The 22,710-nt window shown below is 41.3% G+C and overlaps 2 protein-coding genes across 3 annotated transcripts in view; one reads left to right on the top strand and one right to left on the bottom strand.

The window, feature by feature from the left end:
- copb2 (COPI coat complex subunit beta 2) overlaps positions 1-11,178 on the bottom strand; it is a 30,433-nt gene extending 19,255 nt beyond the window's left edge. The window contains exons 1-6 of one of the 2 annotated variants that reach the window (XM_062022191.1): positions 10,775-11,178; positions 10,013-10,150; positions 7,506-7,706; positions 2,388-2,514; positions 1,806-1,954; positions 433-579 (exon numbers count right to left, since the gene is read on the bottom strand). In XM_062022191.1, the coding sequence (XP_061878175.1) occupies positions 433-579; positions 1,806-1,954; positions 2,388-2,514; positions 7,506-7,706; positions 10,013-10,150; positions 10,775-10,777 (765 nt within the window). In that variant the 5' untranslated portion in view covers positions 10,778-11,178. The remainder of the gene's footprint in view (positions 1-432; positions 580-1,805; positions 1,955-2,387; positions 2,515-7,505; positions 7,707-10,012; positions 10,151-10,774) is intronic. The other variant, XM_062022192.1, reaches the window with a different exon arrangement.
- Positions 11,179-18,510: 7,332 nt separating this feature from the next.
- LOC133630605 (E3 SUMO-protein ligase ZBED1-like) lies at positions 18,511-22,229 on the top strand. Its single transcript, XM_062022190.1, has 3 exons — positions 18,511-19,667; positions 20,154-20,773; positions 20,946-22,229. The coding sequence occupies exons 1-3, from the start codon at positions 18,809-18,811 to the stop codon at positions 21,357-21,359; spliced, it is 1,893 nt and encodes a 630-aa protein (XP_061878174.1). The 5' UTR covers positions 18,511-18,808; the 3' UTR covers positions 21,360-22,229.
- Positions 22,230-22,710: the final 481 nt, after the last annotated feature.

Raw genomic sequence — 22,710 nt, 5'->3', positions numbered from 1 at the left:
TGAAAACTAAAACAAGAACTAGAAAAGGCCTCAACTCAGACAGAAGAAGACGGCCACAGCGTGCAGGAGAAGGAGCAAGAGGATGAAGACAGTGCTTGTTACAGGCAGTGTATTTTTTAAAATTTGTGAATTAACACAAGCGCACATTTACATTTTTCATATTTTAATGTGTACACGCGTGGCTAAAATACTTCTGCGGCAAATATATATAAAAAATAAAAGTTGTTTTAAAATTAGGTGCACTCTGTAGCTCGGAAATGACGGTACTTGTTTACTGCTGTAAAACCTGAACCTGAAACCGGAGTCCACTGCAGGACTAATAAAGGCTTATTCTGTCTAATCATATATATAAAGTCAGTCATCAGAAATACATCGCCATCATTAGAAATAAAGTATGAAGAGTGAAAGAATGGAAGAAACAAGGCGTTTTACCTGGTAGTCCCAGATTTTGACTTGGCGGTCATCAGCCCCTGATATTAAATAGGGTTTGTCTCCTCCACTGTAATAGTCAATACAATTGACTCCTTTCTCGTGGCCTTCCAAAGTGAAATTAGGAGATGAAGAACCCAGCTGCCAAACCTGAAACAACACAAGGACATGACTGAGAATGCAGAAGTCCCTATTGTGTTGTTACTTTACGGATATTCTTGCATTATTGACAACTAACAAGATTGATAATTATACCACAAATTAGAACTGGGCGTTTATATGATCGCGATTAATTTGAGTTAGCATATTTCCCCTATTAAACATGGCGGAACTGTCTGTTAGAAGTTATTGCAGTAGTAAACAGTAGTGGAGCAACGTGGACTTGCAGGCACTCATTTATTAGTCCCAATTTGGAGAATAAACACAGCCACTAATTTAATCAGAATAAGGTATTTCTATATCTAAATATTTTTTCCATCTGACTTTTTGTTTATGTGTCTGCAAATATTAAAATTCATCTGATATAACATGTACAAATACTCTGCATACAGACACTTTGTGTTCAAATCATTTTTGAGTTTGTGGAAAAAAAAAACATTTTGTTCCTGAAATAATCACTGAACTTGTTTTATGTGTTGATTGTTGACATTATTTTACAGTACCTCAGATTCAAACTGTACTGAAAACGTAATTTTATACAATACATGCTACATAATTTAAGTTTAAAAAAACTCCTCAATCTGGGTCACTGCTTGTTGTTTACCAAAGTACTGGTGAGAAGCACTGATGTATACAAGTCATTAGAGAATACAAATATTAATTTACCATTTGAAAGTGTTGTTCAGTAAATGTTAACTTGAAGTACAAGTATTGTAGTATTCACTACACCACTGATACTTTGTTTACTGCAGAATGTACTTTTTGATGACTAGCAAAATAAAAGAACTGCACAAAATGTACTGAAAAAGAAGCAAAACCGTGGCCCTAAAACGAGGTAAGGACCGTAACGTGGGTTACCTGCACTGTTGCACCTCTAGTAAACACAATTATAAATATGAACAAAATGAAAGTTGTCAGCTGTGAGCATATATTACCTTGATGATTGTTACAAGATAGTGCAGTAGTAAACAGTAGGGATGCAACGGTATTCGCTATAATCCTGCACGGGACAATCCGACTTTTTTTTTTTTTTAAATAACCGTGATATTAATCGAGATCAAATGTAATGAAACAATTAATCGTGATCTTTTTTTTTTGCCTGATCGCCCAGCCCTATTACAAATTAAACAAAAAGTATCAACTTTAAAGGCACATTTTTTAGACAATTATTTTGGGCCTGATGTTGTAGTTTGTGAGCAGTAAGCATTCCTTTCTACCTTGATGGTCCTGTCCAAGGAGGCACTGGCAAACTGATTGTTGTCTTTTGGATTGATGACAATTTGCATCACATAGTGCGTGTGGCCCTCAAACACCTGGCTGCAAGACCACTTCTTCTCCCAGTCCCACAGCTTGATCAACATATCATCTGAACACAGACAAGACAGAGTATGAGTATAATGCGGGACAAATAGAACGGTGTTGTTAAATGATTGATATTCATGCTTTTATTTCAGCACGATTGAAATTGGTCCAAAATGCTGCAACTCGTAAGTTAACTGGCACAAGAAAACATGATCACATTAGCCCCACTCTAGAGTGGCTCCACTATGGAGAAATATTCCTGCCTCAATTTTGAGGTCGCACAAGCAGATTTGAGTCAATAGAATTAATAGTTGTGTGAATTTTGTTTGTCTTTTATTTTATGTATTAATTTTTTTATGTTTACTGATTCCTGTTCTTGACTCTGTCTGGTTTTTATCCCGTGCACTTGAACTACTGTGCAGCACTTTGTGAATCTTAAACTGCTTTTCAAATGTGCTATACATAAATAAAGTGGACTGGATTGGATATTGTCATACCGCTGCTGGTGAGGATGTAGGGCTGTGTGGGGTGGACAGCAATGCAGCGGATGTAGTCAGAGTGGGCCTCAAACATGTGAACACGCTCCAAAGTGTTGTAGTTGAACACGCGGATCTGCATGTCATCCTGTCCAGAGGGGAGAAATGGTCACATAAAGGTGGAATATCTTATACATTCAGGAGGTGGGTAGAGTGGCCAACATTTGTACGTTGAATTGGTGAAATGGAGTCATGTGACAGTGCCAAGTTAATATGCCTCTGCAAGCAGTACTCAGATTCTAAATAAATATAACGATATTTTAAAAATTTAGCCATTGAAATCAAACTCAAGTTAAAGAAAAAGTAGCGTTTCTTCATAAAAATGCTTAAATACGAGTAAAAGATATATTGCATTAAAACTACTCTGACAAGTACAATTTATCCCGAAAGGTTTTTTTAAGTATTTATTTATTTTATCTATTTATTTATTAGTAAATGTAACACTCTTCATTGAGGTACAAAATCAGTCTGTGCTGTCTTGACTTCAGTTTCACTTTAGTTCTTCTGCTGAGGAGTTGGGTGTTTTTGTTTTGTGGAGACAACAGCTTAAGTTAAAGTTAAAGTACCAATGATTGTCACACACACACTAGGTGTGGTGAAATTTGTCCTCTGCATTTGACCCATCCCTTTGTTCACCCCCTGGGAGGTGAGGGGAGCAGTGGGCAGCAGCGGTGCCGCGCTCGGGAATCATTTTTGGTGATTCAACCCCCAATTCCAACCCTTGATGCTGAGTGCCAAGCAGGGAGGTAATGGCTCCCATTTTTATAGTCTTTGGTATGACTCGGCTGGGGTTTCAACTCACAACCTACCGATCTCAGGGCGGACACTCGAACCACTAGGCCATCGAGTAGGTCCCTATTCAGGGTCTGCATCCTTCGAAGGGCGAATTTGAAGGCTGCTTACGTCACAACGCTGCGCGAAGGCTGTCCCAATTTATTCAAATTCAAAGGCTCCTCCAAATGCAGCCGACGAATGCGCCCTTCTTTTCCCTGTATTCGGAGGATGCACCGCAACTATCCTTCGTGGCCTCCCATATCCCAAGATGCTTTGCGCGCCTTTTTTGACGATGGCGGCAAATACAAGCAGCGGCAGCGAATACACTTTCAAATGTAAGTATCCTCCGCAGGGTAGACTGTCCCATTTAACACGGGTGACGCATCCTTCGGAGGCCTTCTGAGGCTACGTAGGCCGGGTCCTCCGAAGGATGCAGACCCTGAATTGGGACACAGCTATCATCTCTCTTTGATGTGTCATTTTCAATTTGTGATTTTTTTTACATAACTATTTGGTGGCGTGCTTGGACACAGTGACCACTCTTTCCCGGAGCTTGATAAATTTGCTCCGAGTCCAGAGTATAGGCCAGAAAGAAACGGCATCTCCATTCTTCCGCATGTATGGAGGAATTGCCAATAAAGAATCCTTGAAGTATACAAATAAATAGGCCTGGGCCGATTACACAAATTATTGCTGATAAACGATATTATTGTCAACATTATTTTGAGACCAAATTAACCACTGATTTAATGATAATGCATACTAATAATGCAAGTATATCCTTTCCAATGCATAAAACGTGTATGTTTTAACTAGAGATGTCCGATAATATCGGCTTGACGATATTATCGGCCGATAAATGCTTTAAAATGTAATATCGGAAATTAGCGGTATCTGTTTCAAAAAGTAAAATTAATGACTTTTTAAAACGCCGCTGTACGGAGAGATACACGGACGTAGGGAGAAGTACAGAGCAGTTGCGTCTCCCACACAACACAGGAGTTGCAAGAGTGTGTTGTTGCCGGTGCTGTAGCCGTGGCTAACAAGCGAGCTTGCTCGGTGACTGACTAACGACACCATGTCTATGGTTTGGCATTATTTTAAAGTGTCTCTGACGGATACAAAAACAAAGAGTGTTGGCTCTGCCTTTTGTAGCCTGTAACAATGCATGCATATGGCGATTATTGAAGCTGGAAAAGTTACTTAAATTTCATTTATAGTTCAATTAATCCCCATCTTAAAACTCATTATACACTAGCCTTTGAAAAGACCCCCCCCCTTTTAGACCAGTTGATCTGCCGTCTCTTTTCTGCTCTGCCCCCCTCTCCTGCGTGGAGATGTTATTAGCTGACCACAGATGATGCGCCAGCTGTTTAAAGTCGGGACCCGGGATGGACCACTCATCTGTGCATCAGTTGATGACGTCTCTGTGCTGCTGACTTGTCTCCATTCAAGATGATCTCCTGCTGGCCCCACTATGGACTGGACTCTCACACTATTATGTTAGATCCACTATGGACTGGACTCTCACTATTATCTTAGATCCACTATGGACTGAACTCTCACACTATTATGTTAGATCCACTATGGACTGGACTCTCACACTATTATGTTAGATCCACGATGGACTGGACCAGACCTGGGCATTCTGCGGCCTGCGGGCCGGATCCGGCCCTTTGTGCGTCCCTGTCCGGCCCGCGTGAGGCCAATTATAAATTACAAAATACATTTAAAAAAGTATCTATGTCGAGTGTGCAATACAACGGTGCTGCTTTTGTTTTGAAAATCGTTATTTGTATTACTTCCGTGTGGACGTATGCGTGTGCGTGATTGTGAGTGAATGTGAACAGCTCCAATCACAAATTACAAAATAAAGTTGAAAAAACATCTATATCGTGCGCGCAATACAACTGCGCTGCTTTTATTTTGAAAAGTATTATTTATGGGCGTGTGTCCGTGTGTAACCTGCGAGTGAAGGTGCACATGCAGCGACAAGTGATGCACGGTTTACACCCGAGACGCTAAAAAGAGAAAAGTTGATGAAGAATGGCGTGTTTTCAACAAGACATGGACTGCAAAGCAACGTTCCCTTTAAGGTGCGTGCCTGCGCAATTGCGCACTGCTCAAGCGTCCGCTGCGCGCAGCAAATATATGCCGCGCACCAAATCAAATCCCATCTGAATTCTAAACAAAATAAACATATTTATTCTATGTAATTTTGCAATGCAGCTTTGAGTGACAGTGACAACAAGCGGCCCTAACGGTGTTCGTGAACACCGTTCAATTATTGTAACTTCTATCGAGATGCTTCGAGGACAGGAATTATATCGATCACTTTATTGAGCAAAACTGTTTATATTCGGACATAACCACACCAAAAACATGAGTAAAACAATTCTATCTCGAAAAACTAGTCATTTTCTGCCGTACAAACCAGGCCAAAACCAACTTGTCATCTGTCACCAACACGCATAGCACTAAACCACTGGTGCGTTTATGGCCACACAAAAAGTCGGACAACTCAAACACCACACAAAGTTACACTATGACTCCTTAGTCATACGTGTGCTTATTTTACTGTCATTTATTATTAATGTTAATTTATTTATATTAGTCATGGAATGCTGTTACACACACCATGTTGAAGTATTACTATTATTATTATTTATTATTATTATTCATCTTACGGTATATATCAAAAATAATATTGAGCAAATTTTAATTGAAATATTGTCGATGTGGCCCTCCAGCAGTGCTCGGGTTGCTCATGCAGCCCCCGGTAAAAATTAATTGCCCACCCCTGGACTGGACTCTCACACTATTATGTTAGATCCACTATGGACTGGACTCTCACTATTATCTTAGATCCACTATGGACTGGACTCTCACAGTATTATGTTAGATCCACTATGGACTGGACTCTCACACTATGTTAGATCCACTATGGACTGGACTCTCACACTATTATGTTAGATCCACTATGGACTGGACTCTCACACTATTATGTTAGATCCACTATGGACTGGACTCTCACAGTATTATATTAGATCCACTATGGACTGGACTCTCACACTATTATGTTAGATCCACTATGGACTGGACTCTCACACTATTATGTTAGATCCACTATGGACTGGACTCTCACACTATTATGTTAGATCCACTATGGACTGGACTCTCACTATTATGTTAAATCCACTATGGACTGGACTCTCACACTATGTTAGATCCACTATGGACTGGACTCTCACTATTATGTTAGATCCACTATGGACTGGACTCTCACACTATTATGTTAGATCCACTATGGACTGGACTCTCACAGTATTATGTTAGATCCACTATGGACTGGACTCTCACACTATGTTAGATCCACTATGGACTGGACACTCACACTATTATGTTAGATCCACTATGGACTGGACTCTCACTATTATGTTAGATCCACTATGGACTGGACTCTCACACTACGTTAGATCCACTATGGACTGGACACTCACACTATTATGTTAGATCCACTATGGACTGGACTCTCACTATTATGTTAGATCCACTATGGACTGGACTCTCACACTATTATGTTAGATCCACTATGGACTGGACTCTCACACTATTATGTTAGATCCACTATGGACTGGACTCACACTATTATGTTAGATCCACTAAGGACTGGACTCTCACTATTAGGGGCGGTATGGCAAAGTGGGTAGAGTGGCCGTGCCAGAAACCTGAGGGTTGCAGGTTCGCTCCCCGCCTCTTGACATCCAAATCGCTGCCGTTGTGTCCTTGGGCAGGACACTTCACCCTTGCCCCCGGTGCCGCTCACACTGGTGAATGAATGATGAATGAATGATAGGTGGTGGTCGGATAGGTGGTGGCTGGATTCTCACACTATTAACTAGATCCACTCAGAATCAGAATAGTTTTATTGCCATTGTTTGAGAACGGGCTCAAAAACTAGGAATTTTTCTTGGTGCAATCGTGCAACATAAACCACACATATAACACATATTTGGTAATAAAAAGAGCTGTAACTGAGCTATCAGATCTTGTTATAGACTTAGAAGGAATTCAAGGAATCCTACGACGTCCATTGCACCGGTCACCCAGAGGGGGGGGGGGCCCACATCTGCGGTCCCCTCCAAGGTTTCTTATTGTATCCCATTGGGTTGAGTTTTTCCTTGCCCTGACGTGGGCTCTAAGCCGAGGACGTCGTCGTGGCTTGTGCAGCCCTTTGAGACACTCGTGATTTAGGGTTATATAAATAAACGTTGATTGATTGCTTTGACTGATTAACTGACTTACTGTATATTGGCCCAGGCCTGTGAATAGGACTACATATAGGGACAGAACACTTGGAAATCTGCTGGTGTTGTGGAGAAAAACAAAGAACAAATAGTTTAAATATACAAAACTCACCGCTCCTGTGATGACCCAATTCTTCCTGGCCACAAATTTGGATGCTCGGACAGGAAGGTCGCACACCTCAAAAGTCTTCACCAGAGTCTGATGAAAATAACAAATTATTTAATCAGAATCAGAAATACTTTATTAATCCCAGAGGAGATCTTAAAATATTCAGCACAATCCTATTCAAGATCAGACAAACATTACAGGGAGACAGAACAGGATCGCTGATGGGTCTGCCAACTTCCGGTGCCCCTTACAAAAAAGGTGAGATACAGGTAAACAAGGGGCGGGGGTGAGAAAAAAAGCCTGGGCTCCTGGAGAGGGGGTCCAGACTGAGGCCAAGGGAAAAAACAACTCATAGCCATAGCACACATCCCTCTTACATGTGAGTAAGAGGCAGGGTTTCCCGCAACGCTTTGTACTCAGTGGCCTAGTGGTTAGAGTGTCCGCCCTGAGATCGGTAGGTTGTGAGTTCAAACCCCGGCCGGGTCATACCAAAGACTATAAAAATGGGACCCATTACCTCCCTGCTTGGCACTCAGCATCAAGGGTTGGAATTGGGGGTTAAATCACCAAAAATGATTCCCGGGCGCAGCTACGCTGCTGCCCACTGCTCCCCTCACCTCCCAGGGGGTGATCAAGGGGATGGGTCAAATGCAGAGGACAAATTTCACCACACCTAGTGTGTGTGTGACAATCATTGGTACTTTAACTTTTAACTTGTTAAGGCGGCCACCTTAACAACAAAGAGCCACCACCTAAACTAAAGTCTTATAATTTTTTTGTCCTGTCCAGCTTCTCAGGCAAATCATATAGTTGATGTAGATGCCCATATCGGCTGTTCAGATTTACTTTACAAAAGAGAAGTGTAGGATACTTCTCTTGTTGCCTTATTTGTATTTGCGTTTATTAAATGTATTTATATTATCATTTGGTGCTAAAATAAAGTCTTGACAAGCTGCTACCTACGCTTCGTACTGCCTCTGCCTCTGTCAGTACGTCTCTGCAGCACCCAGCATTGTCCCACCTACACAACCATCTGATTGGTTACACGCCGAGCGGTAACAGCCAATCAGCAGTGCGTATTCAGAGCGATAACAGCCAATCAGTAGTGAGTATTCAGAGCGCATGGAGTCAGTGCTCACGGCACAGTGCGGGTTAGCAGAAAGGTGTTTAGCAGGTGAGCATAATGCAGCAGAATCTCCCCAAATTATAATAAACACCTCCCAGTCAACTACTAGTAACATCACTATAAGCCCGTTGACGTTTTAGAAATATAAGCGGCAGCTCAGCTCGCTCGCAGTCCTTGAGGTGAAGGCTAATTAGCTTTTAGCGTAACGCTAGCTCATTTTGAGGTGTGTGCGTGCGTGCATGCATTACGGACAGCAAAGCCCTGTCTGTCTGAGAGAAATACAAGCATTATTGACCTACAGTTAACAACTAAGTTATTTCACTTGACCTTTTTCTGTGTTGAAGCAGCAAAAAAGGACATTATGTTAAATGAAGAGTTTCTGTCTCTGATAGTTGATATAATAATGTAACTGCATCATAAAGCCTACATGAACTCCATGGTGTTCAGGGATGAATAGTCTCTCCTACTGCTATTGTACTATTTTTTCAGCTATAGTTACATTAATCATTAGTAATGTAGCAGCCTAGTTTTTGAATGGCAGGGTCCCTGCTATAACATGTTGATAAAAATATAACATTTACATAATAAAAATCAACTACAGGCTTCTCAATTGCTATAATAAATCAAGCATGATGAGTTGAGCATATGTCAGCATGTGGCCCCACTTTTAACTATTTTTTTCAAACGCTTATTTACAGTAAGTTAGATACTAAGTATGTCATTATTTTGTCTTAGTAAGTCAATATTTACTGAGTCAAATTAATGGCATACTTAGTATCTCAGGTCTCGGACTGTTTTGTGTTTTGTTTTTACATTACGGAAAAAATATCGAGATATATATCGTATAGTGCCATTCAGCATACGGAGAAGAAAACACAACCAAAAATTGTAAACTTCCTCTCGTGACGAAGCCGGCCTACTTCACCACAGTCTGTAGTCTATTGACCCCCAGGCTGTGGTGGCAGCGATGAGATGGAAACGTGATGGCGACAGGCCAATTTACACTGTTCCTTACACCCACCAAGCCCCTTCCCCGTCCGTCCGCCTGGTGCGACACCACCTTACTTAACAAATTTTCTGGGAGAAACACTGAGGGAAACATCAAACATCATAGAAAACAAAGACAGAGACATTAAGAGAGCAGAGCTGATACAACCAGCTACATACAGCATGTATTATATAATAACATATATATAAGGTATTCTTTGACTATGTGCATAATCAATAGTAGTCTACAGTTGAGAGGTGGTATTCTAAATGCGTGTTTCACCTGTGTTTCGTGGTTCCACACACAGACGCTGCCATTGTACAGACTGGCCAGCATCCATGGTTCCGTTGGATGAAGATCCACACTCTTCACTCGGTCAGACCTGGAGGTCAGCCTCCGCTTAATGTCAAGCCTCAGCGGCTGGAACACAATAAACGTAAGTCTTGTTACTGGGGGCGGCATAGCTCAGTCGGTAGGGTGGCCGTGCCAGCAACTTCAGGGTTCTGGGTTTGTTCCCCGCCTCTGCCATCCTAGTCACTGCTGTCGTGTCCTTGGGCAAGACACTTCACTCACCTGCTCCCAGTGCCACCCACACTGGTTTAAATGTAGCTGAGATGGTGGGTTTCACTATGTAAAGCACTTTGAGTCACTAGAGAAACGCGCTATATAAATATAATTCACTTCACTACTTAGAAAGCATTCTCTGGCGTACAATTAATGACACTAACAGCAAGGCCAAACAACCTTTTACCATGGTAATAGCGCCATACTGCTCATTATGTGACTTTCATCTAAAGGGTTGTATACTTCACATCAGTTCATTCAACAATAGCAATCTTTAAAAGAGCCAACATTTAAAAGAGCCAACATTACAATAATTCGTAGCCATAACAAACTCTTGTGCGGTCTAGCTAGCTTAGCCGCTAAGCTACAATCAGGTGTGAGTTATTAAGACATTTTAACGAATTGCTGACAAATAAACTGCCATAGCCGGGCATGGCAGGCTGGATAAAACACATTGACATTTCAGTTGAGCTTACTCACCATTTTTGTCACTGTTTCGTCGACACAAGATGGAAATAATTGTGTAGCACACGGGATCCAAATGCTGCGACTTCAGTGAACGGGGCACTGGCAGGATACTGACGTGGAACTTCCGGGAAGTCAAACCTCGCGAGAGCTGAGAAGTAAAAGCTGGTGATGTGACGTGGCGGACACGCTCAACTGTTGTTGTTTATGTGTGTACTGTATGTTGAGTGTTGATTATTGTTGTTTATGTGTCTACTGTATGTTGAGTGTTGATTATTGTCAAAGTACAGCTAATCTTAAACTGTTATAACGTTCAATATGTTATTGTTAATTTATTTGGCTTTGCAGCAGAAAAAAATACAGTGGACTTCGATACAAAATGGGAACACTCACTATTTATTACGTCAGATATAAATATATATACTGTACATTTAAAAAATCCTCACTCTTTTTAGGTAAAACAAACCACAATTTAGAATTTTATAAACGTCTTTTTTTTTGGTGATATTTTCTGCCTCCTTGTAGATAAAACAATTTAGAATTTTTATTTCAGATTTTACAGCATTCCTACATTAGCTATGATATTTTCATCTCCTGACTAACCTTCTTTTTTGTTTTTGATGGAAGGCCTTTGGCCAGCAATTAATTCATTAAACTTCACTGATGTGAAGTGTGGGTCAAAGTACATGTTCTGTGGGAACAGTTTGAAGCATGTGCAGGACTGCTGCTGCCTGCATCCTCCTCTTGATGCAATTTAAAGTCCAACATCAGACCATCTGGAGAAGCAAGGACAAATACTGTTATAGTTGTACAGCAGTGGTTCTCAAACGTTTTTCACTAAAATATAAAAAAAACTTGGCTCTTCAAGTACCACCATAATGACCAACATTAAAGGCCTACTGAAATGATTTTTTAAAATTTAAACGGGAATAGCAGATCCATTCTATGTGTCATACTTGATCATTTCGCGATATTGCCATATTTTTGCTGAAAGGATTTAGTATAGAAAATCGACGATAAAGTTTGCAACTTTTGCTCGCTGATAAAAAAAGCCTTGCCTGTACCGGAAGTAGCGTGACGTCACAGGAGGTAGTATTCCTCACAATTCCCCTTTGTTTACAATGGAGCGAGAGAGATTCGGAGCGACAAAGCGACGATTACCCCATTAATTTGAGCGAGGATGAAAGATTCGTGGATGAGGAACGTTAGAGTGGATGACTAGAGAGGCAGTGAAGGACGTATCTTTTTTCGCTCTGACCGTAACTTAGGTACAAGCTGGCTCATTGGATTCCACATTCTCTCCTTTTTCTATTGTGGATCACGGATTTGTATTTTAAATCACCTCGGATACTATATCCTCTTGAAAATGAGAGTCAAGCACGCGAAATGGACATTCACAGTGACTTTTATCTCCACGACAATACATCGGTGACACACTTAGCTACTGAGCTAACGTGATAGCATCGTTCTCAAATGCAGATAGAAACAAAATACATAAATCCCTGACTGGAAGGATAGACAGAAGATCAACAATACTATTAAACCATGGACATGTAAATACACGGTTAATAATTCTCAGCCTGGCAAAGCTTAACAATGCTTTTGCTAACGACGCTGAAGCTAACTTAGCAACTTAGCAACCGGACCTCACAGAGCTATGATAAAAACATTAGCGCTCCACCAACGCCAGCCAGCCCTCATCTGCTCATCAACACCCATGCTCACCTGCGTTCCAGCGATCGACGATTATGAAATGAAAACAGCTTTTTGTATAGGATTCTACGGACTCCGAATACTTCCCTTGCCCTCGTGACATACGTCAGCATAATAAAACGTTTTTAACCGGAAGTGTGGCGGGAAATTTAAAATTGTACTTTATGAGTTAACCCGGCCATATTGGCATGTGTTGCAATGTTAAGATTTCATCATTGATATATAAACTATCAGACTGCGTGCTCTGTAGTAGTGAGTTTCAGTAGGCCTTTAAAGGCAACACATGCCAATACGGCCGGGTTAACTTATAAAGTGCAATTTTAAATTTCCCGCTAAACTTCATGTTGAAAATGTCTATGTATGATGACGTATGCGCGTGACGTCACTAAATAAATGGAAGTATTGGTATACCATTGAATCCAATACAAAAAAGCTCTGTTTTCATCTCAAAATTCCACAGTATTCTGGACATCTGTGTTGGTGAATCTTTTGCAATTTGTTTAATGAACAATGAAGAGTGCAAAGAAGAAAGTTGTAGGTGGGATCGGTGTATTAGCGGCTGGCTGTAGCAACACAACCAGGAGGACTTTGACTTGGATAGCAGACGCGCTAGCCGATGCTAGCCGCCGACCGCACGGATGATCGGGTGAAGTCCTTCGTCCTTCCGTCGATCGCTGGAACACAGGTGAGCACAGGTGTTGATGAGCAGATGAGGGCTGGCTGGCGTAGGTGGAGCGCTAATGTTTTTATCATAGCTTTGTGTGGAGCCCACTGATGCCATGCTCCTTGAAACGGCCATGGAGGTGGAATCTCAGCGAGAGTTTTCATCAAAATATACACTCATCTGAACTGAATTGAGCTGACTGAAATGTGCCGACAGCTTCTACCTCGCAGACGACGAGGACGCTGCCGGAAACAGACCCTTCCCGCCTTACAGCTTCTATCGCCGGAGACGGTGCTGCGTCGCCCCTGACTTCAGGCGCCGAGGTACGAGCGCATTGCCGATGCAACGTGTGCGGTTATTCCAGCCAACGTGTTTATTATTGTCCCCTTTGTCACACCTGCTGCCCAAATCCTGGCGACAGACGCTGCCGGAAGACCAGCACGACTGGGTGGGCCGTGCGCTTTTTGTCCGAGGTCCCACGGGGAAAGCGGTTCTCAAGTCCGGGCTGCAGCTATGGTGGCATTCTCCTCAGCTGTTGCCGTATTATACACAGTCCCCTGCTTCATCCGCTGTGTTTTTCCACTCGCGCTTTTTCTTGTGGTGCCCGTACAAGCTTTGGGGCTGCAAGCTCGAGTGCCCAAAATGCAAACACAAGCTGACGGGTTGCGGACTGTACAAGACCCTGAGAAAGGTCTTGGACCTCAGTAACTGGTGCTACATGGCCACAGAGTACCTGGAGTGCCACGCGTGCCACAAGAAATATGCCGCGTGGGCCAGCAACATCGTCGGGCAGCTGAGCACGGCAAAACAGGCGGGGTTCCCGGCGATCCTCACCTACAAGTGAGTCATTTAAAGACCCAAGGATGTGTGGTGCATTTGTCTGGAATCCGCGTGACCTGACCGTATGTTCCTCTCCCTCTTCAACAGGTTATCTTGTGACAAGAAGGTGATATGGCAGATGCAGGCTCGCACGCTGCACTGTAAACCCGAACAGTTCTACAAACTCATAACTATTGCCGTCAACTAAACCAAAGTGAGTTAATTAGTTCACCCGACACTGAAACATTAAGTTTTCCTAACGAATAATAGCGTTTTGAGTTCACAGCGGTTAGTAAGTGTAAGTGAACACTGTCTCTCAACTTGAAAAGTCTAAGTTAACGGGCGTGCATGAGGGGACGTGACGTCTGACGTCACTACTCCTAGCGTCCGACGTCACGTATCCAGAAAATTCAAGATGGCTGGACGCTAGCGGGGATCGAAGAAAAGTGGAAAAAGAGTGTTATTCGTCAAAAAAAACCACACGACGACGGTCATTTTTTCACCGTGCTATTGTAAAATTGTCTTTTATCTGTGTTTTGTGTTCCGGGGGACCCCGACTCCAGAATTTGAAAGTTTTGCGCTTGAAGCCGGTGAGTAACGTAATAAATTAACGTTTCAAAAGTTCAATACAGTTAACTTAGGCTATCTTTTGTTAGACGCTGTGAATGTGTGTAGGATACATGCTAAGTAATAGTTAATAAAAGTAATTGATATTCAACATTTCATGTAGAAAATATCTGACAACTCCACATTGTTTTTACACCTAAATATTTATATCCGTACAGGTGTTTGCAGAGTTTCATCGTATTACAAATGTGAATCTACGCAACCAGTTCTACTGTGAACTTGACCGCTACACACCAAAACTAGTTGCACTGTATGGACAGAAGTCCTCAAGGACTGGAAAGGGAGCAGAGGCACTGCAAGAGATGCTGAGAATGTATGACTTGGAGGTAAGTTTATGTTTGACTTTTTCATGGGGACAATGCTGATCATATGTGTTGTCATTGCAGATTACAGATGCCTTGATAGTAGTCAGTCATCCTGCTGAATCATAGATAGATAGATTACTGTTTGTAACATAACCGAAGCATATACATTGTTATTAGTGACACGGACTGGGCATGCTGGCATTTTTTCTTGTTTCTCAATCTAGGAAGAACATGACATCAACATGCGACGCACTCTGGTTCTTCATGGACTTCCAGTGTATCTCCGGGAGGATGACACTGAATTCTACAAAACCTGTAATGTAAGTATGTCTCTGCAGCCAGAGTTATGCTTCACTTTCTCTCTCACACACACACACACACACACACACACATACACACACACACACACATACACATACACACACAGTGACTGATCTCTCTGTGCTTAGAGAGGAGATTTGAGGAGCTGAGGAGGAGGAAGAAGGAGAGGAGGGGGGGAGGAAGAAGGAGCAAAGGAGATGAGGAGGAGGAGAGGGGGACTATGCATAATGTATGTTTTGGCTCTACAAACAAGAATTGTGTGACATCCTTCTGGATTGGTTATAATTGATTTTCTTGTGTTTTGCAGGGTGAAGATGAAATGGAGACCACTGACACACCACTGGCGTTTCTCTCTGTGGCCCCTGACTCCACTGGTTCCAGCAGCTTCAGCCCGGAGAACATATCCATTGTGATAGAGGATGAAGTTGTTATGAGCAAGCTTCCCAGGTTGGCTGATGCATTTGTGGTGCTGCTTGGTTTATTATATGCATTACACTTAGATTATCCAAAGAAACTCACTCACACATTCACATTCATCCAGAAAGTCCTGCTGTGTCTGGATGATAAAGCACTGAAACCATGCCTACTCTACCAGAAAAATGAGTTGTTAAAGGAGTAAAGAAGCTGAGAAATGCATGCCTGCACTCATTAACCATGCATAAATGTGGTTCAGATCAGCATTATTATTGCAGCCATGTTGTTCTACTGTTAACATGTCTGATTTTGATAGACATGTCTGTTCAAATGTTGAAAGCACTTTTGCATATGCCCATTGAAAGCACTTTTGCATATGCCCAGTGGGCTTTTTATAAGTTTAGAATGAGAGGTAAATATTTTGTTAATTTTATTGTACTGCCTCCTTGACCTCACTGATCTGAGTCAGCCCTCAGTTGTAATGATGATTCAGTTATTTATTTATATCATATTTTCTTTTATTTATTGTATTTTCTTTTGTTTTATTTGGTATGTTTTTTTATTTTTCTCATTTGCACAAATTTAGATGTCTGTGCTGCTGCTTTCATAAGTTTTTTTTCTCCCTTGGGAAAATACAGTGCAGAGAAAGGGAAGTTTGTTTATCCCCAATGATTCAAAATAGGCTGCTAAAATATATTTGTAAAAAAAAAAAAGAAAAAAGTTTGAATCCAGGTGTTGCACTTTAATGTTATTCGACATTTCACAGTTTTACTAAGCCTGTTCTGGGAAAATAAAAAATTAAAATGTAACAGTTGTTATTGCCTTTTTAAAAGGTAGGTTTTAAGGTGCTGTTTTATACCCTAATAAATTTTTGAAATTTTGACAGTAACACTTTAGTCAAGAACCTTTTATTGCATGGATGATGTTTCTCTTGCACCATCATACATACATGATTATAGTTCTACAGTTACATGTACACAACAATCTGCACAACTAAATTTGCACAAGTTTTTTTTTGGCATGTCTTTGGGGGACAGAACCTCTCAGAAAACACAGCTCTCTAAAAACAGGGCATCTTGCACATTAAGTCGGCAAGAAGTAAATATTTTGAGTTCATAAAGCTGTAATATTTTGAGTAGATACTATTGATATTAATACATTGTATTCAGTTATTTTTTTCAAGTCCATGTAATTTAGTTTTTATAAGTATATTCAATCAGATCATTTAAGTATGAAGAAGACATAAATATTAAGTTAATGATAATTTAAAATGTTAAATTGAACTTAGAATATAAATTAAGTCAACCGAACACACATTTTTTAAGTATACTATAACTCAAAACATTTATTATGATAACTTAAAAGTTTTTACGTAATCAGTTACATCAAAAATTTTGAGTTTTCTGAACTTGCTTGGGTTTACAGTGTGGGTAACAGTGCCACTCTGCTTCGCTCCCACCTGGGATTGGAGCACTCGTGAGAGTGGCAGACTCAGGCCCTCCAGTACCTGGAGGTGATGGCTCGCTTTCGCTCCGTCGGCTCCTTCCCGCTGCCTTGGCCCTGTATCCCGCCCATGCACCCGCTACTAAGCGTTTCCTGGCTGCTGTCGGTGTACGTGAGGGAGGTTCTTCCTCGCATGGAGCACACAAAGGCCAGGATTACGTCTACATTCGGAAGTATCCTGAAAATGGACTCCACCAAGCAGGTATGTCCGAGAAATGGCACCGACTACAATTTGATTAAATGCCTTTTATTTTTCCTAGATGACCAAGAAGCTGGCAGGTGAAGCCGCGGGAACGGCTGCCTGGGTCACCAACGTCGGCAACGAGCTGGGCCAGGTGCTCATGTCGGTAGTGACGGCGGCAGAGGGGGGCGGTCTGCTGGCCATGGCCCAGGAAAACATGCGCCGCTACCGGGAGGCCGGGCGAGACCCTCCTCTCGTGCTCTACGTGGACCGTGACTAGGGATGTGCCGATCCAGGTTTTTGCACTTCCGATCTGATACCGATATTGTTTTTGCACTTCCGATCCGATACCGAATACTGGCCTATCCGAGCATGTATTAAAGTTTAAAGTTATTTAGCCTACTTAGTTGTCAGACTCATGTTGAAAAGGGTTTTAGTACTCTTGATAACTAGCCAGCTGAATTAGGGTTTGAATAATACACAATGGTTGGTAACAAGAAACTGACCTATTTATTCAAGGATAAACACAAAATAGACAAAATTATACATGACAAACAGAAATGGCATGATTGAACTAGGGCTGGGCAATATGGCCTTTTTTTAATATCGCGATATTTTAAGGCCATATCGCGATACACGATATATATCTCGATATTTTGCCTTAGCCTTGAATGAACACTTGATGCATATAATCACAGCAGTATGATGATTCTATGTGTTTTGATTGATTGAGACTTTTATTAGTAGGTTGCACAGTGAAGTACATATTCCGTACAATTGACCACTAAATGGTAACACCCGAATAAGTTTTTCAACTTAAATTGATTCAGGAAACAGATATATACTATCAGATATACACTACTGTTCAAAAGTTTGATATTCCGTACAATTGACCACTAAATGGTAACACCCGAATAAGTTTTTCAACTTAAATTGATTCAGGAAACAGATATATACTATCAGATATACACTACTGTTCAAAAGTTTGGGGTCACATTGAAATGTCCTTATTTTTTAAGGAAAAGCACTGTACTTTTCAATGAAGATAACTTTAAACTAGTCTTAACTTTAAAGAAATACACTCTATACATTGCTAATGTGGTAAATGACTATTCAAACTGCAAATGTCTGGTTTTTGGTGCAATATCTACATAGGTGTATAGAGGCCCATTTCCAGAAACTATCACTCCAGTGTTCTAATTAGGGCTGAACGATTTATCGTTTTCAGATCGAAATTGCGATTTCAGAAGTCTCAATCTTGAGATCGTGAAGGCTTCGGTTTTAGACGAACGTTATTTAGCTCTCCTGGCTGACATGTCTGTTGTGTATATGCAGCCTGCTCGTGCTACTCTCATGCCTTGTCAAACTCACCAATCAGAAGTGGTAAACTACTTGTGAGCAGGGCATGCCGTCACGCTAACCAATCAGAGGCGGCCATTGACGAGGCTACCGCGTACACGCCCACTAACAACTTTGGTGAAGAAACAAACGTCCTGGAGGAAATGGCTGCTGCCGCCGGGTCAGAAGTGGAGGAGGATTTAGTTTTAATACAGAAGAAGAGCAGCACGTCTGTCATTTGGGACTACTTCGGTTTCGAAACTTCAGATGTGCATCAGAAACAGGTACTTTGTAAAACTTGTCGGGCCAAAGTCGCCACATCCCAAGGCAACACGACTAATTTATTCCGGCACTTGAAAAATCACCACCGGCAGTTACACGACGAATGTATGACCAAAAAGTCCGGTGAAAAGTCAACCCCGAGCGATTCAGCCCATTGTAGCAAACATACCACAATTACAGCGTCGTTTGCCAGTATAACTCCTTATGAGAAGAGCAGCCGCAGACACAAGGAGATAACGACCGCCATAACACACTACATTGGCAAAGACATGGTGTCTGTTAACACCGTTACCAAAGAGGGATTTCAAAACCTCCTCCACACGCTGGACAGAAGATACAAGATTCCCTCCCGCACCTATTTCAACCAGGTCGCCATCCCACAGCTTTACGCCGAGTGCAAGGAAAAAGTGGAAAGAGAGGTGAAAAATGTGCTTTATTACGCCACAACTACCGATATGTGGTCAAGCAGAACAAGCGAACCGTATCTTAGCTTGACCTTGCATTACATAAATGACGACTTTGAGTTGAAAAGTCGCTGCCTGCAGACAGCATACTTTCCCATGGATCACACAGGAGAGAATATCGCCCTCGGATTAAGAGAGTGTCTAGCAAGCTGGGGTCTGAAAGAGGAGGACCAGACGTGCATCACAACTGACAATGGAGCAAACGTCGTCAAAGCTGTGCAGCTTAATCAGTGGACCAGGCTTCAATGTTTTGGCCACAGGCTACATCTTGCAATTGGTAAGTGTGTGTGTGTGTGTGTGTGTGTGTGTGTGTGTGTGTGTGTGTGTGTGTGTGTGTGTGTGTGTGTGTGTGTGTGTGTGTGTGTGTGTGTGTGTGTGTGTGTGTGTGTGTGTGTGTGTGTGTGTGTGTGTGTGTGTGTGTGTGTGTCTCTGTCTCTGTCTCTGTCTGTATGTCTGTGTTTTTGTTGTTGTTTGTTTTTGTTTACTTAGAATATTTTTGTACATTTGAGACATGCTAGAATGTAGCTAATGATGGTACAGATTTAATGTGATGGGTGCTTGTTGCCTTCAGTATAGTCAGTATAGTTTTTCTCTTAATGTTTTTCTTTAAATCCCTTACAAATTAAAAATTATAATAACAGATTTATAATCAATATTAGATGATGAATAATGATGAATAATGTGTTATGTGCTTTTGATTATTGCTTTACCCTCTGTTGTCTATAATATGGTTTTCTATATTCTTTTTTCCCCTCTTGTCCAGAAAATGCTGTTAAAGATGATGTAAGAGTTAAACGGGCAACAGGACTCTGCAAGCAGCTGGTTGGACATTTCTCACATAGCTGGAAAAAGAAGGCCGCACTGAAAAAGGCACAGCAAGAATTGAAGATACCGGAGCACTCACTGATTACAGAGTGTCCGACGAGGTGGGGCTCACGACAGAGGATGATTGGGAGGGTGTTGGAGCAGAGTAAGGCGTTGTCTCAGGTTCTATCTGAAGACAAGAAGACACGTCACCTGGTCCCCACTTGGCAGGACACAGATGTCCTTGAGTCATTAAACAATGCCCTTGGCCCTCTTCAGGAGTTTACTGATGCCCTGTCCGGTGAAGCCTATGTAAGTGTGTCCTACCTGAAGCCAGTCCTCCATCTCCTGAGGACATCGATCCTGACTGTAGACAAAGACGACCCAGATCTTACCAGGGACATAAAGTCAAGAGCTCTTCGCTATATTGAAGATAAATACAGCGACCCAGCCACACAGGAGCTACTAGATATTGCTTCGTTCCTTGATCCTAGATTCAAAACTGACTACATAAGAGCAGAGAATGTCCCAGACATCAAAGAAAGAGTGAGGATCGAAATGGAACAGGTGGCACGAAAGGTGACTTGTCCTGTTTCTATGTGTAGTTTAGTAATACAAAATGCCACATCAATACAAGTGATATGTCTTATTACATTTATTGGCATTTTTTAATGTTTACATAGAATGCTCAATTGCTCAAAATGACATCAGCCTGCAAAATTTTGACAGCTCTCATCTCTGTGTTTTGCAGGAAAAGAGGGCCCGTGTCAGCACTACAGAGGCCATGCCCCAGGGTGCAGCAGAGGCAGAGCCATCTACTGTGGGGAAGGGAAAGCGGTCATTGGGCAGCTTCTTCAAGAGCAGACCGTCTGTGCCTCCTCCTTCCACCACCATGCAGTTGGAGGATGCCATTAATGCAGAGCTGAACAGCTACCTGATAACTCCTACAATTGATGGAGAGGACAATCCCCTGGCCTGGTGGAGAGTGCACAATGTTAACTTTCCATGGTTGAACAAACTGGCTCGCAAGTTTCTGTGCATACCAGCCACCAGTTCACCATCAGAAAGATTGTTTAGTGCTAGTGGCAATGTTGTCACATGTCAGCGCTCATGTCTTAAACCATCAAAGGTTGACATGCTAGTTTTCTTGACCAAAAATCTGTGAAGAGTGATGTAGAGATGTCAGGGAAGCAAGTATTATTGTTAAAGTACTTTTTAGATTGTGTTTGTTCTGCACTTTACCCTGACTTGTGGTGTCAGTTTTTGTAAAAAAAAAAAAGATAAATGCTAGTTTTCAGGAATATTATGTTCTATTGTTAACAGAATAGATGTGCAATATTTGGGTGCTGCTAAGCGGTAAATGAATGACCCACCTATTTTAATGTCTGACATATTTTTCAGAAGGGCAGAGGTTGGGTCATTTTGTTTTTGTAATAGTATTTTCTTTATTACCATTACTTTTCAATTTCACTTTAAAATATTGTTCAGGTTTCTTCCAGGGTTGAATAAAGTACTTGAATTGCTGCTATAGATGTTGATAGGCTAGCTCTCTTGAGCCATAAAAGACTGACCTACCTACTTGAGTATAAGACTGTTTACATAAGGTCAGGATCCTTTTTTTCCTTTATTGAAGTTGTTGAATTTTGTTTTTCTTATTATATATTAAGCATTGCTTTTTGTGTTGGAATTGTTTTGTATTTTATTTAACTTAAACTTTTTTATTTATCTTAACATAATTAAGGTTTTTGTACTGGTTTTAGTTCTTTAGTTTTAATAACTGCTGTTGGTCAAGAACTTTGGAGAATGTACATGCATGTTTCTTAATAAATACATGTTTGAAGCAATTCTTACCTTTTAGTATTCATCCTTGCATTACATAGCATTTAATGTTTTCATGGTATATCATTTTTTGTCATGTTTTAAATCTGTTACTGTTACTGAAGCTTGATTTGAAAAGAAATCGTGAGTCAAAATCGAAATCGCAATTTCTGTCAGAAAAATCGTGATCAGATTTTTTCCTGAAATCGTTCAGCCCTAGTTCTAATGGTACAATGTGTTTGCTCATTGGCTCAGAAGGCTAATTGATGATTAGAAAACCCTTGTGCAATCATGTTCACACATCTGAAAACAGTTTAGCTCGTTACAGAAGCTACAAAACTGACCTTCCTTTGAGCAGATTGAGTTTCTGGAGCATCACATTTGTGGGGTCAATTAAACGCTCAAAATGGCCAGAAAAAGAGAACTTTCATCTGAAACTCGACAGTCTATTCTTGTTCTTAGAAATGAAGGCTATTCTACAAAATTGTTTGGGTGACCCCAAACTTTTGAACGGTAGTGTATACTATCATCATAATACAGTCATCACACAAGATAATCACATTGAATTATTTACATTATTTATAATCCGGGGTGTGGAGGGGGGCGCCGGATGTAAGTGTCAAAAAGACAGCCAAAAGAGTTTGATATGAGAATAAATCTAAAGTTAAAATATAGGGTAGAAATGCACCCATTTGCAG

This window comes from Entelurus aequoreus, linkage group LG16, assembly GCF_033978785.1.
Source record: "Entelurus aequoreus isolate RoL-2023_Sb linkage group LG16, RoL_Eaeq_v1.1, whole genome shotgun sequence".
In the NCBI taxonomy this organism is placed as follows: domain Eukaryota; kingdom Metazoa; phylum Chordata; class Actinopteri; order Syngnathiformes; family Syngnathidae; genus Entelurus; species Entelurus aequoreus.
This window is presented reverse-complemented; position numbering and strand designations above follow the sequence as displayed.

What these genes read in the sequence shown, in the direction of transcription:
- LOC133630605 (XM_062022190.1), top strand. Translation starts at nt 18,809, where the DNA reads ATGGCTGCTGCCGCCGGGTCAGAAGTGGAGGAGGATTTAGTTTTAATA. An exon ending in CAGGCTACATCTTGCAATTG is followed by an intron (nt 19,668 to 20,153) that starts GTAAGTGTGTGT and finishes CCTCTTGTCCAG; the next exon opens with AAAATGCTGTTAAAGATGAT. An exon ending in TGGAACAGGTGGCACGAAAG is followed by an intron (nt 20,774 to 20,945) that starts GTGACTTGTCCT and finishes TGTGTTTTGCAG; the next exon opens with GAAAAGAGGGCCCGTGTCAG.